The 22,727-nt window shown below is 39.2% G+C and overlaps 3 protein-coding genes across 10 annotated transcripts in view; 2 read left to right on the forward strand and 1 right to left on the reverse strand.

Moving 5' to 3' along the window:
- The window catches only part of ZDHHC20 (zinc finger DHHC-type palmitoyltransferase 20), a 48,569-nt gene extending 45,708 nt beyond the window's left edge, over window positions 1–2,861 (forward strand). For all 6 annotated transcript variants that reach the window (XM_035542364.2, XM_035542365.2, XM_035542366.2 and 3 more), the window contains one exon: window positions 1,587–2,861. Coding sequence is in view for 1 of the 6 variants with exons in the window: in XM_035542365.2 (XP_035398258.1) it covers window positions 1,587–1,612 (26 nt within the window). In the remaining 5 variants the exon portion in view is untranslated. The remainder of the gene's footprint in view (window positions 1–1,586) is intronic.
- A 4,994-nt stretch (window positions 2,862–7,855) lies between these two features.
- Window positions 7,856–9,236, reverse strand: MRPL57 (mitochondrial ribosomal protein L57). Of its 2 annotated transcripts, none has more exons than XM_035542370.2 (2): window positions 9,131–9,236; window positions 7,856–8,332 (listed from the first exon to the last, which is right to left on the reverse strand). In XM_035542370.2, exon 2 carries the CDS (start codon window positions 8,325–8,327, stop codon window positions 8,016–8,018), a length of 312 nt encoding a protein of 103 aa, XP_035398263.1. In that variant the 5' UTR covers window positions 8,328–8,332; window positions 9,131–9,236; the 3' UTR covers window positions 7,856–8,015. The 2 variants fall into 2 exon arrangements, with proteins under 2 accessions (XP_035398263.1, XP_035398264.1); XM_035542371.2 differs by having other exon boundaries at window positions 9,166–9,230.
- A 53-nt stretch (window positions 9,237–9,289) lies between these two features.
- SKA3 (spindle and kinetochore associated complex subunit 3) lies at window positions 9,290–22,696 on the forward strand. Of its 2 annotated transcripts, XM_035542372.2 has the most exons (9): window positions 9,290–9,490; window positions 11,778–11,842; window positions 12,723–12,888; window positions 14,557–14,983; window positions 17,849–17,949; window positions 18,736–18,908; window positions 19,124–19,333; window positions 19,521–19,642; window positions 21,208–22,696. In XM_035542372.2, exons 1-9 carry the CDS (start codon window positions 9,358–9,360, stop codon window positions 21,239–21,241), a joined length of 1,431 nt encoding a protein of 476 aa, XP_035398265.1. In that variant the 5' UTR covers window positions 9,290–9,357; the 3' UTR covers window positions 21,242–22,696. The 2 variants fall into 2 exon arrangements, with proteins under 2 accessions (XP_035398265.1, XP_035398266.1); XM_035542373.2 differs by lacking the exon at window positions 9,290–9,490 and having other exon boundaries at window positions 11,804–11,842; window positions 12,727–12,888; window positions 21,208–22,627.
- Window positions 22,697–22,727: the final 31 nt, after the last annotated feature.

The following is a 22,727-nucleotide window of genomic DNA, read 5'->3' on the forward strand; positions in this document are numbered from 1 at the left end:
GGGAAACGTAGCAAATGCTGCTGCTTGCCCTGGTGTATTTCCAGTGACTGAATTAAATTTCTCTTTTATGTTGACTTCATGCTGCAGTGAGTTTATAAACTCCTGTTAAATTTTTATTTCTAGAAGAGGAACAGATCTGATTTGGACAACTAGCAACCATAGATGCTGAGGGCTGAGTCATTACCCCCCACCTCCCTTTGTTTCTTTTAAAGAGTTGTAGAAGGCCTGCATGAGGAAATTTATATTGCCTCTCTGTGATCCCTGACACAGAAGTGCAGCAAAAGCTGGAAACAGGGACCTTACAAGGAAGTGCCATTTTCTTTGAAGAGAGAACAGTCTTCAAGATTTTAAAGCTCAGTAATTTTAGGATCATCTTTTTTTATTATTTATTTATTAAGAAATAGTCTATCTAAAAGGTCTCTGCAAGGGATAACCAAAATTAGAGTAGTTAGTAGTACTCTTCTTGACACTCTGTGTAAATGTTCAAATGAGTACCCTAGTAAGGGATTCCTTTCAGCCTCTAGTTTTATAATATCTAATTTGATCTAAACAGGTTATTCAGTCATTTCCTTTCTATGAAAAGTAGAATAGATACTTTTTGAGATCAGTTCAGGCCAGCAGTCTTTGACAGGGTATTTATAGAATGTACTTAATCCTTCTTCCCACTGACCTAGAGAGAGAGCATGACTGACAGCTTAGATTAGACTATTATCTGGTAATAGTTTGGTGTGACTTTCCTTTCCATGCTCCCTCTCTTCCTAAAGTCAGACAAATTTAACGAAGGAAGATGGTGTGCCATGTACCCCACTTCCCCAAGCTGCATAGTTTTAGAAGTTGTATAATTAAATGAGTCAGAGTCACACCCATCACAAAGCATTTTGGTATGTGTTACCTCAAATAATACTTAACTCAGTACCACAGTGTTTCAGCTGTTCCAAGTCTAGTTAGATGTGATCGGTTTTTGATTGCCTAGCTTGTTAATTCCAGTCCCCTACAAATGGAAGCGGCCATGCAATATCTGTGAGATCCAAAATATCCACTCCATGCACTTTGCTATGCCTTGTAACGGACTGATAGCTGTATTTTTCATTTTTTCATTTTTATACCTGTAGCATGCAGTAGAAGCAATCAAATTTATGGCTTAAGTAAAATTCCCATGTCATTGTACAGAAAAGAAGACAAATCTCCCAGCCAGCAGTCCCCCAGACTCACCTAGACAAATATCATTTGTGTCTCCAAATGTGTCAATTTAATTAAAAATGAATGAGCAATTCTTGCCAACCAGACATCCAAGAGACTTTAGCCACAGGTCAATGGTGATGGATTTGACATTCTTAGTGGAGATAATCTTATAAAACATACGAGGTTTAAAAGGAGAAGAAAAGGGAAGGAAAAAAAAACACCTCCCAGAAGGCTAATTATGAGTTGAAGTTACCTTAGCTGCAGTCCCGATCAGGAGGCAGTAAAATACCTGTGTTATCTAGATATTCGTGTAATGCAGTATGATTTGTTTGGTGTTGTGTTTTTTTTTTTTTTCAAAGCTAACTGTGCAATTCCACTAATGAGGTTTTGTTTTGTTTTGTTAGGTTTCTGCAACACATTTTGTGCTTGAATATTACTTAATTTTGTTTGGAAAAAGTTGATCAGTAAAAAATGGAACATGAGCATTTTAGGAAGAGACAAGAAATTCAAGTTTCTGCACAGTCCAATGGATTCTTGTAAGCACTATTGCAGAGCAGGGAAGTTAAGACAGATGCCTTAAGATTCTTAACGTGCATTTATGCAGCACTGAATTATATATATACTGCTACCAAAGGGCCAAATCCTGAAGTGCCCTGCTTGGATGCACAAGGTCCAGAGTGGGAACTATGCATTTCTGTTATGCTGCGGTGATGGGGGTAGATCTGCAAGGACTCCTACCTCCTCACAGGCGATCGTCACACCTTAGGCACTGCAGAAGTCACTTCCATAGCAGGTTCTGCAGAGAACAGAAAGAAAGAAGAAAAAAATAAAAAAGAGGGGGAGGGGTTGGATTGTGGGGGATTGACAGAGTGGACAGAGTGTGGCTGATGAGTCTGAAATGCAACTGTCCATAGCACAAACACCGGGTTTTGTTGAAAGGAAGGGACTGGGTGACGTGTTCATGGTTGTAGCTCTCCAAGTATTTCAGGACTGAGGATTCCTTCTACTGGCTGTGCTATGGAACAAGGCAATGCCAACAAAGCAAAAGCCTTTTACTTGGTGTTGCTTTTTTGCTATAGAATTGAGCCCCCTCATCCTTTTAACTTGATTTATTTAACCATATCAAGAGCATAGCTCAAAGAAGTGAACTGTCTTTTAGCTGCAAGTACATGGATTATTACTTTTCAACAATTGCCTCTCAGCATACAAAGAAAAGCCAACCCAAGAAGAAATTAACAAACTGTTACATTTTCTGTTAATGTCAGCAGTGTTCTGTATGAAGCAGTAACAAAATGGCAAAGTACCCCTGAGAAAAAGGTTAGTGCAGTTGTGTGTTGTTAGCAAATGGAACTGGAAGAGTACTGCTTTTTATATGGGACTCTTGATGGTTTATAAATACTGTTTTATACTTTTGTTTTATCTTTTTAATAAAGGCACAAGTTTTTATTGGTTCTAAAGTACCATTTAAACAAATTTCAAGTAATTATGAGAAAATTAGCATTGGATCATGCACTCGTGTTACCACACCAAAACTTTGTATGCTTTAGTCTGCCACTTTCAAGTCTAAGTGATACTGAACTGCTAAAGATGAGTGCTTTGTGTAATGATGTACCTTGTTCACAAAAGGCAAAATGTGTTTCCTGTGTGAGGAATAAAGTCCATCGTAAGCTCAAGTCCAACAGCAAAGGACATGATTTTGTTCATTTTCTCTTGTTCCTCTATAGAGAAGACTGCTACTTCATCTTTGTGTGTTATTGACGTTTTGCACCTGGCAAACGTGAAAAATAGTTGTACTGTCTGAAGCTTTTCTGATGTTCAGCTGATGCTGATTACAAATAGATGTAAACTGTTTTGATACAAACTGAAGGGGGTAGCTGAAGTGATGATGTGGACGAAAGGAACCTGTTTGGTTTCTCTACCAGACTGGTTGCTACTTAAGTCCAGTATGTTTATGATGGAAATACAAGGGTATCAACTATACTGTAAGGCTTAAACAAATGGTTTCTTTGTCTTTGGAAATAATACATTTTCTTAAATGTTAATCTTCTGCAACAAGAACACTTCAAGAATCTATGGGCATGTTTTGGTCACTGTGGAGTATTGTTGACACAGAAGTAATAGTCCAAACTTGGCATGTTATGTTTAGAAGTTGCAAAATGTGTCTTCAAACTTTGTATGATAAATTTTGCATTTGCTAATTTTCAAACTTAAAAAAACATTTGCTATGCATTAATCTGAAAGATTTAGCTATTTTTTTCCTCAAATGTCAAGTGCAAAGTGCTCATCTGAATATCAGCTTTCAGCAATACTGACATGTTGAGCTCACAAAGAGAGAATGCATCAGCAAAATTTCTTGGGAAGAGAACAGAGACGAAAGACAGTGAGCTCAAATTGCTCACTCTAAATACCAAAATGTGCAGCCCCAAACACTGGTGGAATTGTAATTGAGGGCCCTGGATATAATCTCTTTTACTGGATCAGTGTATGACAGTGGAGATAAATACCTGCATAGTCATTCCCTAGCAGAATTAGAAGCAAAATCTCTGTAATGTGGTAAACCTCACAGATCCAGCAGTATAGCCTCTGTCCTCTCCCAGCCCCTCAAAGTGCTCAGTATATATTCATATGAATGCGTGTATACTGTAGGCTAACATCAATATAACTTGTTTGATTTTTTCAGCCAGGGTAGTTAATCTACAGGAAAAAAAAAATGCAGGTAAAGCAGGCTGGGCTAAATCCATGTGTATTCTGTAGCAAATTGGTTCGTGTTTTGGTGGCGTTTCTTCAAGAGCTGATGGTTCTGACATCTTTATGCAAATCACTGATACGTTTTGTCCCAGATTTCTCTCACGTTTCCAATGACAAAAGTCAGAGAGCATTGTGCTTGGGGTACTCTGGAGGCCAGAGTTACTGTTGGTAGAAAAGCAGATGTTACTGAAAAATCACTTGAAAAATATAAAATGTAGTAAAATGGTTCAAATGTGATCCTTCCAAATGCACACCCCTCTGTTTTTTTTGTTTTGTTTTGTTTTCTTCAGAAAACTGAGTACTAAGAGTAACCCTAGGCTGATAGAAAAGAATTCAGTTCTCTAAGTGAATTTTATTGGTGAACTGTTTTAGGGTTCCCCAGTGAGTGGGATGGTGAGTGCCAGGTTTTTCTTGCAGGCACTGGCCAGGGAGGACGCATTGCTAAGGTAGGACAGTGGCTTCACTTGTCTTTGAGTTCCTGTCCTGCCAGCTGCCTAGCCACAAGCAAGGGCATTCCGTGCTGTATCTGAGCAGTGTGATAGGCAAAAAGAGGGAGCAAGCCAGGAACTAAAACCAGCTTTGGTTTAAAGGACAAAAAGCTGCTGGGCTGTTGAGTTGCCAGCAGACGTGTATCGCTGCTAGCAGAGGCAGGGGGTCTGTAGGAGCTCACCACGAAATGGGGCCTTTTGGCTCACATCCATGCGCTGAGCTGTTGCATGCTTCCAGGGGAGGCAGTGAGCAGCAGACCTGCCTGTTCAGGAGGCAGGAAGGGAAGATGGATCCTAAGAAAACAACGGTTGTAGGGTGCTGGGTTGTGTTGTACATGCTGGTTCTATGCTACATATCAGCAAGTCTTGGAAACAACTTATGTTCATCACTAAAAATAACAGCGCTTAAGCTTTTAGATCCCTCAAAATAATTACTAGCCGTGAGTAGCATTGTAGTTACTGTAGGATAGTAAATATTAACTGCAGTCAGAAACTGTGCTATAGTATTTTTTTTTACTGTTTTTTCTTTTAAAAAAAAAGTCCATATACACACAACGGCCATGCGCACAAAATGACTTAAACTTCCAGTGTTTAAGGCTGAAGCCTGACACAGGACCAGATTCCAGTGTTTTCTCTTCAAGGTTCCTGAAATGGAAGTTGATAAAGCTCTCCCTGTGAAGATGATGCAAGGAAATATGTGAATAGGAAAAAAAAATAACTATTTTAGAAACCTCAACTAATATATATATTTTTTTCCCCAGACAATTGGTTTATTTACAGACTGTAAAGATACACCTACCTGCTGTTCCTATCAAGGGCATATTATGGGAAGAGGGCAGGAAAATGTATAGGTTTCTCTAATAACTGACAAGTTAGATGTACCATAAATGATTGAAAAATTCCACTTCCGAACTTCAAATATTCATAGGTTTATTTTAGAAGGACTTCTGACATTTCTATTTTTAGTGATTTGTGTAGAAATCATGGTAACATTTTTGTCAAACCTACCCTTTGAACGGGGAATGCACAGGTACCAAGCTACTTTTGGTATGCTGTCTAGAAACTGGGCATGTTTTCCAGTGTTATTAAATGTGTACATTTTTCAGGTAGTTTCTTCCCTCGTTTGATCTTGTGTTGCTTCTCTATCTTTCTAAATACTTTTAGGGGGGTTTGGAAGTTTTCATTAAGTTCAATGCTATTCAGTATCCGCTCAAAGTACTTCATGCTGTAGTTTGAAGTCCGTCCAGTTGTAGCTCACCAGAGCCCCAAGAGGAGGAAAAAAAAAAAAAGCAGGATTAGTAGTAGGATTAATGTCTGTGGCAGATGTACCAAGAGAAGCATCGACTCTGACACAGATGGACCAGATCTGCCTAGATCTGGAGCACTGACTGATCATATTTATTTAAAAATAAATACATAAATCCTTTGAGCTTCATGGTATATGTTCTTTGAGGATGCTGGCTAAAATTATACATAATTGAGGGATTCAGGTATACATTTAAAGAGGTTCCAAGGAGCTACTTTAACTGTAAATGCAGATCAAGAAGAATACATTTTTCATAGTACATCAAACAAATTAAATTAAATAGCTGGGTATGCAACATAAGAGGATCTTCTCTCCCTAAATGGCACCAAAGAGAGCAGCTGCATATAAAGTTGTTATAATACTGAACACATTTACTACACTCATTTCTATCAATTTATTTTGTATATATAGACAGTTTTTATATGCATTTTTCTTAATTACATAACTGTCACAAAATGTAATGAAACTGCAAGTTGTAGTTAGTGCTAATGCTGATTTAAACTGGTGTTTGGCTGTTTTGTTTCGCAGCAATTACTTGAATCTTGTTTCCATTACATTGCTAAGTCTGATGATGTTTACAAAACTGCTTTCACTGTTTTTGGGAGTATCCCCACCTTTCCTTCCCCTCGCCCTGCCACAAGAAATAGAGAGCGCATGCTTAGCAGTCAAGCACATGTGTTGGGGATGAAGTATCCATTATTACTGGCACCAAAGCATTAATGGTGATATGTGATGCGGATTCCCTTCTGTTTACATTATTTAGCTGACAACTTAAATGCTTAGCATGTTCCTCTCTAATTTCTCCTGTCCCTTAACCTGTTGCTGTCAGCTTTGTTGTGAGAAACTTAAATCTTTCTGAACTGCAAGTGTTTAAGACCATAAAAGACATCACAGAAAGAAGCAGTAGTCCTGTTGTTGTTAAAGCGTTCAACCTGCCCCTCTGTCCCCTCGCCCTCTTTTTAAACTTACCTGAATTAAACACCCCTGGCTTCTCACTGCAGTTCCTTTTGTATTTGCCAGCAAGGGTTATCAACAGTTGCACTAATCACAATGTCCTCGCTGTTCTACTTCCACAGGTATTTTTAATTGTGCTGCCTAAACTTGTAATGAATTGTATTTAGGTTTCAGGTTAAATGTAAGATACATGTAATGACACATTTATTATATTTTTTTGTATGCTGCAGATAGGACTAGTCCTATGCACAGAAAAAAAAAAACATGTTGCCATTTATAGTTTAATACTTGAAGTAACTTTTTAAAATGGGCTTTTATAAATGAATTACGTACAAAATCACATTACTTTGCCTGGAAGTTCCTTCGTGTTTTAATTGCATTGTGCAACTTGCCCATATGTATACTTTTCCATATGTTATCTCAAGCCATTTATAGCCATTAGAAAGCGCTATTGAGATTTTGAACATCAGTGTTAAACCTGTTCATCCTTCTCTGAAATGTAATTCATGTTTAAATACAAAGTTGTACTATTTTAGGCCTATTTTCAAAAGTGATAAAATATTAATGTATTTGACACAACTTCATCAGTGAATGCAACATTGACTTAATAAAAGTATGTGAAACAATCTGAAAATGGTATGTGTGTATTAGATCAGCAAGAACTGCCACGTACCTGGGAACGTATCTGTAACTAGTGATGGAAATAATTTTCACACTCTAGCTGCAACAACCAAAGATTACACTCACGCCTGACACATGTTCCAGGTTGCTTGGTTTTTACAGGAAAAATAAAAAACTTAGCTTGTGGCTGATGATGTTCCTTCAGGACGTGAAACAATATGTAGAAATCACGTTGCTGCTCAAACAGGAATCAGCAGTGTTTCTTTTTGATCAGAATTAAGTTCTGTAAGTAAGGGCAATTAAGACTCAGTGGGACACTGCCATAATGATAATACTGGCATTTAAAGTCAACAATTGAATCATGGCATTATAGAGGTCTTTTCCAACCTAAATGGATTCTAAGATCACCAAGCCCAACCAAATTCTTTCCAGAAAGTTTTGAAAATGGAACATTTTATCTTCTATTAGCTGCAGTTTCATATACCTGTAACTTTGTAATTCTGGTTCATCTTAATAATATATTTATATATATATAATTAATAATAAAACAAAATACTGTTCTGTAGGATTACTTTTAATGTAAGATTTTTGTGTACCATAGCAAAGTGTCACTTATCTGCCCATATTACACTGTATTACAAAGCTACCATAACAGATACAACAACATATTTTGGGGCAGTGCACAACAGCTGCCAAATACAAGTACACCCTGTTATTCAAGATGTCCATTTCTTTGAGACATTTAAGTGGTTCAAGTGATCGCTCATGTATCTATGCTCAGGGAACTTAGATGTCATCGTGCTTTTGAGAGTTTCCCATTTTGCACGTCTCCCTTCTCTGTTATGATTGTATTCTTGTTCCCGTGTCAGGTAAGGTCGACTCAGCCAGTACTCATTCTCTGCTTCAATTTCCAACCTTCGGATCATTGCCTGCTTCATTGAGAGGGTAACCACTCTTGGTCGCCTGTATTTTCCAATCCATTGTTTTCCAGGAATTCTCTTCCGGAGCAATACTGTTGTTAAAAACATGGTACCTTAAAATATATATATAAAAAAAAATGAAACACCCATTACCTTAGGGACAAAAATAAAATTAACAAGAAAAATGAAAAACATGCACATATTTATTACACTGCCTTTTAGCTAGCTGTTACAAGGTTCAGACCCTGATACTAGCAAACAACCACTCTGTACAAGACAGTACAATGGCAGATATGCTGGAAACATAAGACCAGAAAAGGAAAATTGAAGTTTTTTATTTAACTGGAGAGTTTACTCAGTTATCCTTAAGGAACAGAGATATTATAAAGACATTAAATCCTTGAGATTTAACATTTTAAAGCATGTCCTCTGTAAATTATTCCCAAAAAAAACAGCCAAATACTGTTAAAGAAAGGATTTACTTCATTCCTTAACGCTACAAACTGATATCAGCACTGTTAAAATAGCGTATTTGCAGGTCCATCTTCTGGATCTCTTTTTTTATCACATAATATGTTCACTATGCCATATGTTCCTCAGTATTGTTATCACCTGGTCTCTCCGTAAACTTACTAATATGACAATATCTACTCTTGGTTTTGAACTAGGGGAAAACCAGGCTTGTGGAGAAAGACAAAACCCTGCGTTAGACCAACCAGCAGCAACACAAAGCCCAAATACTGCTTCAGACAACCCCCGGGTAGGACAGAGGCACAAAAGCCCAAGCCAAGCCCAGACGTGACACGCACGCTCCTCACTAACCCGTCCATTAGCCCTGACCGTGCCTAACCCCGCCGTGTCGTTACACAGCGCTCCCCAAGCCGCCCGAGCCCGGCGCCTCCCCGCCGTACCGCTGAGGAGAGCCCCGCTCCCGCTCTGCGCTCACCCCTCGGGCACGGCCCCGGTCCCGGCCCGGCGACGGGCGACAAGATGGCGGCGGCGGCGGGGGGGGGGGGGGGAGGGCTGGGCGCGGCTCGCGAGAGCTGGCGGCGGCCGGGCGGGACCTGGCGGCGCCAATGGCGCGTGCGGGCGGCAGTTTGAAGGCAACGGCCGGTAGCGGCTGTAACGAACGGCGGTCATGGCTCCCCCCGGCTCCTCTCAGCGGGCGGCGGCCGTGTCCAGGGAGTTCTTCGGCAAGCTGCGCGCCCTGGCCCTCACGCTGGAGAGGGAGGCGAAGCAGCTGGAGCGGGCCCTGCGCCGGGAGGATGAGGGTGAGTCCGTGAGGCAGGCTTAGAGCAGTGAGAGCTGGAACAAACTAAAGCCTCCTCCCCGAGTGGTGCAGGGGAATGGGGAATGGGGGCTGCGGTCAGTCCCTGACGCTTCGTCTCCGCCGCTCCCTCACGGTCACTCTTTGCCCCTGCTCCCCGTGGGGTCCCTCCCACGGGATGCCGTCCTTCCCGAACTGAGCCTGGGGGGCTGCCCACAGGCTGCAGCTCTTCACGAACTGCTCCCACACGGCTCCGTACCACGGGGTCCATCCCCCAGGAGCAAACTGCTCCAGCACGGGTCCCCCACGGGTGGGCGGCAGCTCCCCCCAGACCCCCTGCTCCTGCGTGGGCTCCTCTCCACGGGCTGCAGCTCCGGCCCGGGGCCTGCTCCTGCGGGGGCTCTCCATGGGCCGCAGCCTCCTCCAGGCCACATCCCCCTGCTCCACCGGGGGCTCCTCCACGGGCTGCAGCGTGGAGATCTGCTCCATGTGGGACCCGTGGGCTGCAGGGGGACAGTCTGCTCCACCAGGGGCCTCTCCACGGGCCGCAGGGGAACTTGTGCTGCGTGCCTGGAGCACCTCCTGCCCTCCTGCTGCACTCACCTTGGGGGCTGCAGGGCTGCTTCTCTCTCAGCTCTCACCCCTCTCTCCCAGCTGCTGTAGCACAGCAGACTTTCCCTTTTTTCAGTTAGCTCACCCAGAGGTGCAACAACATCACTTATTGGCTTAGCTCTGGCCAGCAGTGGGTCCTTTTTGAGCCAGCTGAAACTGGCCCTTATCTGGCATGGGGCAGCTGCTGGGCTCTGCTCACAGAGGCCACCCCTGCAGTCCCCTGCTACCAAAACCTTGCTGTGTAAACCCAATACATAAGTGCAGGTCTGGCCTCGCCTCCTTCCTGGTGCAGCTGAGGTCCCAGAGGTGGGCTGGGGGCCCCGCATGCCTCAGGTCCCAGCCCTGTTCCAGCCACAGGTGCAGGCCATCACGCACAGGGCTGTCTGGCGTTGCCCAGGCACTGATGGCTGACCCACTTCTGCCCACTAGGGAGCCCCTCACCCCTCTGCTGACTTCAGCCTCTCACCGGCTGGTCCAGCCCAAGCTTCATCACAAGCACTCACCCCAGTAGCTGCACCATGGACATTCCAGCACTCCCACCTATGGACCCAGCCCAACAACTGCACTCACGCCCATGTACACACACAGCATAGAGAGCCCTCAGCCAGGAAAGACATTAGGAAGGAACTTAATAAGAACACAGGATAGACTTTGCAGCCAGGGACAGGGCACAACTAGATGAGAGTACCAACCACTTAACCATTTACAAGCGACAGGCCCTTTTTATCCTCTCGCCCACCTGTTTTCCCATTCTTATTCCTCCCCAGATCACCACTCCCTTCTCACTCCTCTCTCCCAGCTGCTGTTGCACGGTGTTTTTGTTTTTCTCATTCTTAAATCTGCTCCCCCAGAGGCACAAACAACATCACTTATTGGCTCAGCTCTGGCCCCCCCCTTCCCTACCATCATCTCTGAGCACTTTTGAGGGTATGCAGATGAGCTTTTATCACACAACATACATAAATAAATTTGAGTCTGTATGATAAAGCAGGACTCACGTTCTTGCTTTTACCCTTTTAATAGATCAAGACAGGAAAACACATTTTCAGGGCTTGTTCTCTGTCTGAACAAGGCTGTTCTGTCTGTTCAAGGCTCTAATTAAATTTATCGCTCTGCTATGTCTTGTCACACAGCAGGTGTCCTCTTCTATGCTTTTTGTTCACATTAATCTTAATTTCCAGTGAAAGAAGTAATGTCAGGTTTTGACTGCTGCCTGTATAAGTGAATAATACTAAGACCTGTCTGCATATAAATAAGGCAGCAGAACTCAGCTTTTTGTGAAGTCTGTTTGTCGGTGGTATCCAGATCATTTTATAATTATTATTTCAAAATCAAGCTCTGTAAGGATGAAAATTTAGCAAAATAATGCTTTGCTCTCCACGGACCTACCTACTGCATGTCTGCTGTAGGTTATTTTTTACAATATTAGCTGCAACTCTAAAATAGAAGCCTGGGCAGTTTCTCTGTGTAGTTCAACACACTGTGCAAACTTCAGTCTCATGCAGTGCAAGGTACCCAGTTATAGGTACATGGTATGAACTAGTTAATCTTAATTTTCTGTCTCAATTCTTTCTCCAAGATGTGTCTACATTCTAATGTACAATGTACTCATGCTAAAAAATACTAAACCCCTTTTTTTTTCATTTCAAAACCCTTTTGTGTGAATGTGTATATCAAAGACTATGAAGAAGAATCTCCAATAAGAGTCTTACAGGACCTGCACAGTGAAATCAGGACTCTGAAGGTAAAGTCTTAACTTGCTTCCTTCTTGAAAAACTGGGGGGGAAGTGTCCGTAAACTGATGGCTGTATTTAATCCTTAAGCCACAATGCAACTCTTATTCAGCAATTCTGACCCTTATTTTTATTCATTTACCTCTAAGTCCTCATAATGGCTGTGGAAATACAAGGCAGAATCCAAAAATTTTGGGTGACTTAGAGCTGCGTTTATAAGTTTGCACTTGCTGTTGTCAGTCGGGTCCACAGGGGACAATGGGAACGGGGAAGCTGTAGCCATGCCAGGGCATAGCTATAGGGGAGCAGGATGCAGGAGCTCCCTTGGGAAGAGACATACCTGTCTTTGTTCGATGGCTAGCATTTAGAATAAAGGAAGTCTTCACAGGAGAGTCTGCGCTTTCAGCCGTTCAGTTAAACTTCTAGATAAAGTTCTTCATTTCTTTAATAGAAGTAGAAAAATAGGCTTTAGAAATGGGCATGAAGTAACTGAGTGGTAAGTTAAGCTGTAAACTTGAAGTTTACCAGCTGTTTTGCCCTACATTCTTTGTATGTGGAAGTTAAAGTCCAAAACCAATTGTTATGTAATTTTACTCCTATTTTTAATGGAGTAAAAGCACATTTTTGTTTGATGAGTTACCGGGAAGTAGTTATACCGTGAACTGTCACCTTAATTTAATATTTGTACATTTTTTTTACACTTAATGCCCTGTATATTCCTGATGTTTTGTAACCTAGTTTTTGGGTATAAAGAAGACCTAAATGTGCTGCTTATCCTCATCTGAATTGAAGTTCACTAATTCTTCCCAAAATGCTTAATGTGTAAACAACTACCAGGTGGTGATTTGAAAAACAGTATTGTTACATTTCTCCTTTCCTCCTCCACCAAAGGAAGATGTTAATGCCAGTCTTGGTAAGAGTTGTTCTGAAAGGCAAGAAATTAATGATTTTATAAAGGCAAGTGAAATATTGATGCAAAGAAATGCAGCGGATCTGGGAAAAATAAGAGAGCTGTTCCAGAAATATGGCTACAAACCACGTGTCAAAGTTTCTACAGGTAATATTTTTTGCAATAGAATGTGTGAACATAAATGAACTTTCTAAAAAGGTTTCTCTTTTGCTATGGGTATGTTTTTGTTAATTAAGAAGTCAAGTATATCTGTTATTTGATTTATAATAACCTGAAGGTAAAAGGTTCTGTTGTGATTGGTGCCCACAGAATAAATTAAGCACCAAAAGCTTACAGTCCAATCTCCTGACATGCTTTTAAGTTTGTGCGTGTTTCTCTTCGTTAATAGCTATCCTGAGAAAACATGTTAGCAAATGTACTCTCATAACCTAGAGAGCTATGCTGCTTCAGCTTCTCATGCACGAGAAACTATTGTAGCTACATCTACATTAGTTCATATTCATACATGGTTACTTCATTAGCTTAAATCACCACACAGAAAATCTTAAATTAATGCACTGCGTAGCACAAGTGGGACAAGACAAGCACACACAGAGTTTAGGTGACACATAATAGTCTATGAAGTGGTAGTAGCTTGATCACTGAGTTGAAGATGCTTAATCCAGTCAGAAACTGCATGCATACCTGTGTGAAAAATCCAGCTGAGCGAAACGAAATGAGTTTAAAATAATACCATGGTGTGTACCACACACATTCCTTTCTGTATCAAGGGCCCAATTGGTCTTCCAGATGCCTTTGGCAGGGCGCACCTGAACCTTCTCCTGAGTGTTATCCAGTAATTACACAAAACACCATTGTGGTCGTGGACCATATTCACCCAGAGCTAAACCACTGAGTGTTTTATAAAGCTACCGCAGAAGGCTCTAATTTTATAGCGCCTTACTTCCCTTTCTCTATACACCTTTAATGAGGGCTTCAGATACAGCTACAAGGTTAATTTCTTTTAAGATGCATCTTTTGACTAAGTGTATTTGCACATGTAACCCCAGTACACATGCAAAGGTAATACCTCTGCCATATTATTTTAAATATTTTCCCCTGCTTCTTATGTCATGCAGAAATTCATAAATGCTTCGGGGTGTTTCAGTTTATATAGCTACAGAAATGTACAAGTTACTCCTGTGTTTATTTCTGCAGTGGACTATTCTTGTTATCTAAAAAATAATCTTTTGTGAGTTTTTAGTTACTGCTTTGTAACCTTTCTTCCATGCAATTTTTCTGAATAATGAGCACGCTAGTACTGCATGCAACTTTTGTTTTTTTCCCCAAAAACTTTTTCAGTTCTATACAAAATCTGTTTTCATTACCATTTGTTGTACATTTTTAATGAATGTCTACTCTTGCAATAAATAACAAAAAACAATATAAATAGCATGAAGCAAAACCAAATTAATGTATTCAAGATTAATACTTAGTGTCTGTTCCATGCAGAGATAAATTTTGTTAAAAATATGTTTGTGTAAGAAGCTTTCAGTATCATTTACTCCTAGAAATAATATCTAACAGTAGATAATTCAATAAGTGTGTGACCTGTGTTATAAATATAGCTTAGCCTGACATGATACCTGTTTTAGCTTCAAGTTTCAGCATTTTAAAATGAAAGAAGGAATCTATTTTTTTAGAATAATGATTTTTTTTAAAGACTGTTGGGGGAGGGGTGAGGATTCCTAAATTCATAAATTCTTAAAAGAGAAACTTCTGACATAATAAAATAAAACTATTTTAAAGTTTTTCGTTTGTTTTTTTCTCCAACAGAGGAGCAGGAAGAGGAAGTTAACAGTGATTCAAAGTTGTCTGCCCAGAATAAATCTGATGAAGAAAAAGCAGATGATGTACCTCATCTTCCTACTTGTACTGAGAACCCACTGGTGCCCAGAGACCCACTGCGTAACCCCCAACTTTCAGATTTTGGTCTTTCACAATATGCTTTCTCTAGGCCTTGGAGTGCAGTAAATAGACAGCAAGCAGCAAATTCACAACAAGAAAATTCAAAAGCCAAGACTCCACTAAAAACACATACCCCCTGTATTTTGCCCAAAACACCAAAATGTATGCTCAAAATGGATGACTATGAGTGCTTAACACCAAAACTTGAACACTTTGGCATTAGTGAACATACCATGTGTATGAATGAAGATTATACAATGGCACTTATTCGTAAAACTACTGAGACAAGCAAGAAGTAAGTAAATTATTTAAAGTTCAGATTGTTTCTCTATTGAATTTTCTGTAGTTTTTTCTTGCTGTACTATTTTCTTGTTGCTATTGCCCGTCTTTGTTTCTTCTGCAAACGGGTAATTTGTTTATTATCTACCAGCTGGTTAGTCCTGTGTTTATATCCAGCTCTCTACATGTATTTTCGTGTACCCTTTGCATGCCAGATACTGATATGAAATACATCTCAGGTACACTCCTTCCCTTGACTGCACCATGGTAACAATCTCCCATATACAATCTGTTTACAAGGGGAAAATACAATATATAACTATGATATTTTACATTGCTTAACCTAGGATTTGTATTTGAGGATGCGTTGCCTGAAGTAGATGTTACATTACCAATTTAAACTTTTAAAAATCTTTAGGAATATAGCACTGGAAGAAGTTTCTGAAGCATTTGGTTAAATGCCTCACTGTAGAAACACACTGTACTATCTTAGTTCCTCAAATAATATTTTGTAAATAGCTTCAACTTATTACACAACTTAAGATTTTTTGTTTTCTTTAACTTTAGAATTCTTCTTTACTAATTTTTCTGTTTAATGAGAAGTTTTTTTAAATGTGATCTTCAGCTTTAATTATGGCCACAATTTCTAAATGGATACATCTACAAATGTACAGTCCTTGTCTGTGTCTTAGAGTGAAATGATTACAGGGCCCACTGGAGATGTGATTTTTTTGTTGTTGCTGGTGGTATCGTGTATAAACACTGTCAGTCTTCCATACCCCTAATGATAAATATCAAAATTCTGTAGAGAATTAGATACAGGATGGTTGGTGCTTGTTGCATCATTGTCAACATTAATGGCCAAAAACAGATGGACACGCAAGCAATAATTGGGCCTAAAGTTAAAGCTGCACATGGCACATGGACTCAGAATCTCTAAATCATTAGAATTAAAATGTATTTAGCCAGTGTATTTGTTTATTTTGCAATGTTGTTAGTGTTAGCATGCAATTTGATTAGAAAGACTGGAACAGTCTAACTGCTTCTTATCTTCAAAAGGCATTTGTCTCATCCCTTAGTGAGAAGGTTCAGCATGTTAAATGGGTAGAACATTAAGCCAAAAGAAACTGAAGATAGTTTTTCTGGATAATGGGTATAATCTTTTTAAACTTGTCTGATACTCTGGGAACAAACACTAGTTCAAATGGAAGTGGCTTTATACATGTGATTTCCAGAAATAAAGACAGATAATAATTCTGACTTTCTTGGAGACAGCCCTGCCCTATCACGTCCCTTACTTGTGCCAGCCAGGTCTCACACCTAGCTGAAATCTGCCTAACAGCTGTGCGTTGTGTGAAAATCACTTTAAAAACTCATCCTAAAGTTCATTTATATATATATATATATATATATATATATATATTTACATATATATATAAATGAACTTTAGGATGAGTTTTTAAAGTGATTTTCACACAACTATTTATATATATATATATTTATATATTTATATATATATATTTATATATATAAAAAAACTCTCTGTGTATAAAATCATACTTTACTAAAACATATGAATATTGAATAGATCTCAATTCTGTTTAGTGTTTTTCAGATTTTCAGTTCTGAAACAGGTAAAAACATACTCTGTATGTACCTACTACAAAGCTGAAACCAAAAGTAACTAGAAAAGAAAAAAGTAGAAAGTGTCTGAACAAAAGTGTTTACAACAGAGAAGAGCAAGTATAACAAAAACTAAAAATCAGATGGTTTCAAGTATCTGTAATATTACCAAAGAAAAACTGACTTGAAAAAGTACATTGTTTTCCTTAATTAGTTTTTGTTGTTGTTTTTATAAGAAAAAGAGACTCAAAACTTGAGGCTTGTTCATCTAATTAAAATATGCTGCCTCAAATGGGTTTTCATAGTCATAGGCTTTTTATGGAGGAGCTCCAAATCTGTTTCTCATAATAGAGATAATACCAGAGAAAAAGTGAAAGATTACTTAAATACTACAAAGAAGTGTGTATAAAAAAAGTATTTTAAACATTTAAAATACTTTCTCTTAGCTGTCTACACATTTTTCCACTAGAATGTCTTGGATGTTAAAAAAGGCTTTTCAAAATTTGTTTCCAGTTTTGTGGAATTGATATTGAATGGTTTTTCCCTCAGAAGTCAGTTAGTGATTAACATAATAATCTAACTCAAACTTTAAGAACTAGTTAAAAATCATTTAGTATTCAGAATACCATTAGTAGGTTTAGAGTCAGGAACCACTAGCCAGGGTGAAATAACTTAGTATCATGGTTGCTATGAGAAAGCTACAATTTAATAGTCAACAAACTTGCTTAGTCTGTAAATTGTTTCTTCTATGATGGTTGTTCTATGTTGGTGTTACTACAACTGAGAGATTGCACAGAAATGTGTCTGTGTTCTTAATTTGCCCATTTGTGGCTCAGAAACTTACAATAGCATGTTAGACATCTTAAAATGCACAGACCGAAATACCTGTGAAATCTAGTTGCTATGAGATTTTTTTTGCATGGGCTTTCATTGACAGTGTTCTCCTGTTATTTAGAATTTGCAGGCAGCAGGCAATTCAAAATGAAGAAGGCTCTACACCTCACACATTTGATTCTGATCTGGGAAAACATATTATTTTTAATACCTTGGATTAAAGTCTCAGTATGTTTAATAGCGTGGTTGGACTGAATGTTCACATGCTACAAATTCTCCGATTCTATGGCTGTATAGTAAAGTATTTCGGGAGAAAAATTTTAGACTCATGTTGATGAACAAATACTAGGCTGACTGGGTTGACAGTATTCCTTTCATGGTGATTTCCTCATATTGAGAGTTAACTGAGGTTTTTGGTTTTCAGCTTACTTAAAAAAGATGATCATGAAGTGAATGTAGCAAAAACGACATCCAAGGAAATCATGGTTACACCTGGGCCAAAAGCAGAAACAACAGACAAGAATGGTAAGTTAAAAAAAATTATAGTAAATGTACGTATGCGTTTTTCTCATAATGCATATGTTAACACACAGTCATTTTTTAAACTATGATTCTTCTTAAATATAGTTAATTCAGGCCCAGTCATTATTTGCATATTAATGTCCAGAAAATGTAAAGTTGGTGGCTTCTATGGGGAATCTGTTCACTTCAGTATAAATCATTGCTCATTCTTCTACTGTTATCCATCTAGAATTATTCAGAGGCATCCATCATTTCAAAATTGTAATTTATCTTTATTAGCAATAAAAATACTATTATGCCAATTTAGCCTTTTTCCAATAATATTGCATCTGTTTCAAGCCAGGAAATTAAAAGAATAGGAAAGAAAGTGCTTTAAAAGAGGCTAACCAAACAGTTATTTTGACCTTTCAAGAGTAGCACTAAAATCTCCTTTGAGAGGAAATGTAATATACTCTCTTGAAAATGTATGAAGGTCTTGGAACAAATATACGGACTACTGAGTATATGAAAAACTAAAGCGATAGTGATTTAAGTTGGGCTTTTTCAGTTACATTCAGTAGCAGGACTGGACTTTTTTTTTGTATGTTTGCATTTGCTGCCGTTAGAGCTCTGCAGCTTGGATGTTTCTTCATACTAGAAGTGTTGTCAACTAAAATGATACAGGTGTTCTGGAGTATGCAGATAAATCCATATAAAGCTAATAGATTTGGGAAACTAAACTGAGGCACTGCAACTGGCAATATGTATGTATATTTATCAATTCATTTATTTATTTTTTCCTAATTTCAGCAGCGGACTGTATGGCTTCTCCTATGGTACCTGTGTTCTGTACGCCTGGTTTGAAAATCCCTTCCAGAACAGATAGTACAGTGTTATCCAAGTCACAAGAGATAAACAAACTGCTTCTTCCTAATCATACAGGAACACCACCACTTCCAGATTTTGAAACAAGATGGCTAAAGGTAGAAGCTATGGTAGTAAATAGCAATTACATCCTTCGATACACATTTACCATAAATTGTTTTTCAAATGTCAATTTGGGATTCTTTTCCTATGCTACTTTTCCGTATGTCATTATAGAAGATCTTTCTAATGGTAATTTTGTAAGAACATTTATTAATACTCCACCTAAGATAAATAAGTTAACTGAAGGCATCTAATACTTCTCTTGCAACAGGTAAAGCTGGGGGAAAAGAGTGAGTCAGTGACAGAAAATGATGCAAAAATAAAACAAACCATAGAAGATAGCGTTCCTCCTACTGTGAGCTCCGATGAGTATCTTAAACGTTTGGGAGACCCTTCTCCTCCTAAAATAAAACAGTACGACCATTTACTCAGTACTCCTCCACCTCCAGAAATAACAAGGATACCAGATGATGTTCTACAGGTCAGCTAATATATATTTTTCTGAATAGCTTTAATATCAAAACAGTAGTATTAAAAGAGTTGAATTCTATCAAATCTTGTTCCTCAGAAAGAAAGGATTCTCTGCTGCTTATTGAAAATGTCTAGACTGTAATCCTGTTTTGAGTTCTTAAATAATTATTTTAATTCCCTTTTAATGTTTGCTGTAGATTCTGTCAAAGTATAATCATAAAGTAGAAGACTCTTCTAAAGCCAAGAAAATGGAGACTAAGGCAGGAGGCACTACAAGATTTGAAAGTGATTTCACTGATTACTGCAACAAAGAGAACAGGTATGATCAAATTTTACAAATTTGATTATATAATTGAATTTGGAGGAGATAGGAAGATGCTTTAACGCATTCAGAGATTCATGCAGTTGCTTTTGCTCTTCAGCTACCAAAACAGCTCTTGTTTATGTGACTAAATATCTAGTCTTTGGCGTGATATGTCTGCCTGTTGTATAAAGAACAAATACTATAATTAATTGTGTGTTTGAATCATCAGAAGCTTTAAAAATTGAAGGAAAACAAATGAAGTTAGTTTTTACTGGTTTTAGTTGTAGGTATATTTTGCTTTTTGGTAATCAAAGCCTCCGTGAGTGTTTTATGCTTTCTTCTGAGTAAATTTAGGCAATAAAGCTAAAGAATGGAGAAAATTATATAAAGTGACATAACCAATTATGGTGGTCCTTTTGGCATAAGGCAGCAGGCACCTCAGCACCACACAGCTGTTTGCTCACCCCTCCCCCCAGTGCCAATGGGATGGGGGAGAGAACTGGGGAGTGTGAGAACTCAGGGGCTGAGATGAAGACAGTTTAATAAGGAGAAGGGGGGGGGTGAAAAAGGAAAAAAAAAGATGCACAATGCAATTGCTTGCCACCAGCCGATCAATGCCCCGCCAGTCCCCAAGCAGTGGCAGCTCCCCCTCCCAGCCAGCCCCCCCAGTTTGGAACGGCTTGCCCAGGGAGGTGGTGGAGTCACAGTGCCTGGGGGTGTTCAAGGAAAGGTTGGACGTGGTGCTTAGGGACGTGGTTTAGTGGGTGACATTGGTGGTATGGGTATGGTTGGACCAGGTGATCTTGGAGGTCTTCTCCAGCCTTAATGATTCTGTGATTCAGCATGACACCCCACGGCATGGGGCATTCCTTTGGCCAGTCTGGGCCAGCTCCTGGCTGTGTCCCCTCCCAGCTCCCTGTGCACCCCGAGGTGCCTCGCTGGCAGGGCAGCACCAGGAGCTGAACAGTCCTTGGCTCTGTGTGAGCGCTGCTCTGCAACGACTGGAACAGTGGTGTGTTATCAGCATTACTCTCATCCTAAATTCAAAACACAGCACTGCACCAGCTACTAGGAAGAAAATTAGCCCTATCCCAGCCAAAACCAGGACAGGCAAATACCAATTTCTTTGAAATGCAAAGCCACCTGATGAACAATATGTGAGATGAAATTAGTCTACAATAAGCATTAACTAATCTTTGAACGATGGAATAATACATTTTAAAAATTGATCTAAATAGAAAGAAGTTTTGGCAACTTGATCAAGTGTAGATATTCCTCATCTGTTATACTTGTTGCTTATCTGTTAAACTTGGGGTCACTGCGGATTATTTGGGCAAGAGGTACAAGGAAATTATATGAAGTAAAATAATAATCACAACAACTCAGAATGAGATGAAGAGAAGTAGGTATCTTAATATACTTGGAGTTGGAATCCATTTGATTAATCTGATAGAGTAAAAGGTCTCGTTTTAGTTGACTTTTTTTTTGTCAGGCAAGTTTTCAAGGTTTGTGTCTTCTGCTAATTCAGAATATGATTGAGGTAATAATAGGTTCATGAACTCTTCTGGATATATTTGCAGAGCCTATCCTGGTTTTTTCAAGCCAAACGTTTGAAATCAAGCTGAAGACCATATTTCACCTTCATGGATCTTACCACTGAATCACAGAAAGCTCAAAAAGCAAAAAGAAATACCTGCAGAAAAGATCAACAAAAGAAAAGTGTTTTGTTTTCCTGGAGAAAACTTGATATGGATTAATTCGAACTAATGACTTTATGCATAATGTTTTATTATAATTAGTGACAAAATAGATTTTGTTTATATTTTTTAATATTGCTTCAAAGAGGACTAAGGTCTCACATCATGTAATACCTCAGTTGTTCCATGTGATTCTTGTGTTTGCTGTGGATATATGTGTATATACATTTGCAGTAGGCTGTAGAGAAATGTAATTAAGTTGCAATAAAGGGAAAGTCCAGTACGCTGCCCAGAAAGTAGGCATCTCTCGATGTTCTAGTGACACTGCATATCTCTTTGAGGCTGAGTTTGAAGTGTAGTACTCTGACAGTATTTGGCATCTTCAACAGAATTGCTATTTATATGAAGAGCAACTCCTGCTTTACTGTTTTAAAGCATTCAGACAGATATTCCTTCATCAGGCTGTCTGATGGACAGGCGTTTCTAGCGCTTCTCTTTCAATTATAGCTTTCTTACATAGACATCATATTAAGTACTAGGCGTCTGTTTTCCTTTTGGCAGTCTGATAGTTATAGCCATAAAAGGTGACTGTCTTGAATACGAATAACTTGAAAATATATTGTGCAATTGCTACTCGTTAGAGATCTGCTCTGTCTTTAACTGCTTGAAAGATTTGTTGGCAGGCATGTGAATGATTGCTTTCCTCTCCCATGCACCACAGCCATGTGTGTTCTGTAAGTGGTGCTGTCATTTCCAATCGTGCGAACATATCCCTGCATAGCTGACCAAGTTTAACTTCTCAGAGCTGTTTGGTACCTTTTGGGTATCTGGTAGTCACAGCAGTTGAGATGCAGTTTTTTTTGGTTTGTTTGTTTTTTCCACCAGAGATTTTAGTCTTGTCCAGAAGAAATCCCAACTATGTATTCCTGCTTGGAGCCAGTTTGCTGTTACCGGTGTCAGCTAATCCTCTGAGTGACTTGACTACTGCATTTACCAGCTTTATATAGTCTTCCTCTTGGCAGCTAAAATACTGTTATTTTAGTGTGCTTTCCTGAATTTTCTGAACACAGCTGGACATTCTTTGAAATCCTCAGGATGTGCACAAATCTGGAGATGCCTGAAAGTATTTTCTTGGTTGCTAGAGGGACTTGTCCTGGCTAAAACCTAGTAAATGTAGGAGAATTTTTCATGTTATCCCAGCCACTTCCTGGGATGAGCACGCATCAAATTAGCCGGAGAAGCTGATTTTCTACCAATTCTGGCCTGAGCACAGTTTTTTCTTTCCTAGCTTCTGTTTAAAAGTATATATTTTATGTCACTCTTTGAAGTTGACCAATACTTTGAATTCTGAATAAATCTTCTGTCTCAGCTGCTTTGTGTCTGCTTGGAAAACTAATCATCTG

Source organism: Cygnus atratus, chromosome 1 (genome assembly GCF_013377495.2).
Source record: "Cygnus atratus isolate AKBS03 ecotype Queensland, Australia chromosome 1, CAtr_DNAZoo_HiC_assembly, whole genome shotgun sequence".
Lineage (NCBI taxonomy): Eukaryota > Metazoa > Chordata > Aves > Anseriformes > Anatidae > Cygnus > Cygnus atratus.

What these genes read in the sequence shown, in the direction of transcription:
- MRPL57 (XM_035542370.2), bottom strand. Translation starts at nt 8,327, where the DNA reads ATGTTTTTAACAACAGTATTGCTCCGGAAGAGAATTCCTGGAAAACAA.
- SKA3 (XM_035542372.2), top strand. Translation starts at nt 9,358, where the DNA reads ATGGCTCCCCCCGGCTCCTCTCAGCGGGCGGCGGCCGTGTCCAGGGAG. An exon ending in ACTACTGAGACAAGCAAGAA is followed by an intron (nt 14,984 to 17,848) that starts GTAAGTAAATTA and finishes TTTGGTTTTCAG; the next exon opens with CTTACTTAAAAAAGATGATC. An exon ending in TACCAGATGATGTTCTACAG is followed by an intron (nt 19,334 to 19,520) that starts GTCAGCTAATAT and finishes TGTTTGCTGTAG; the next exon opens with ATTCTGTCAAAGTATAATCA.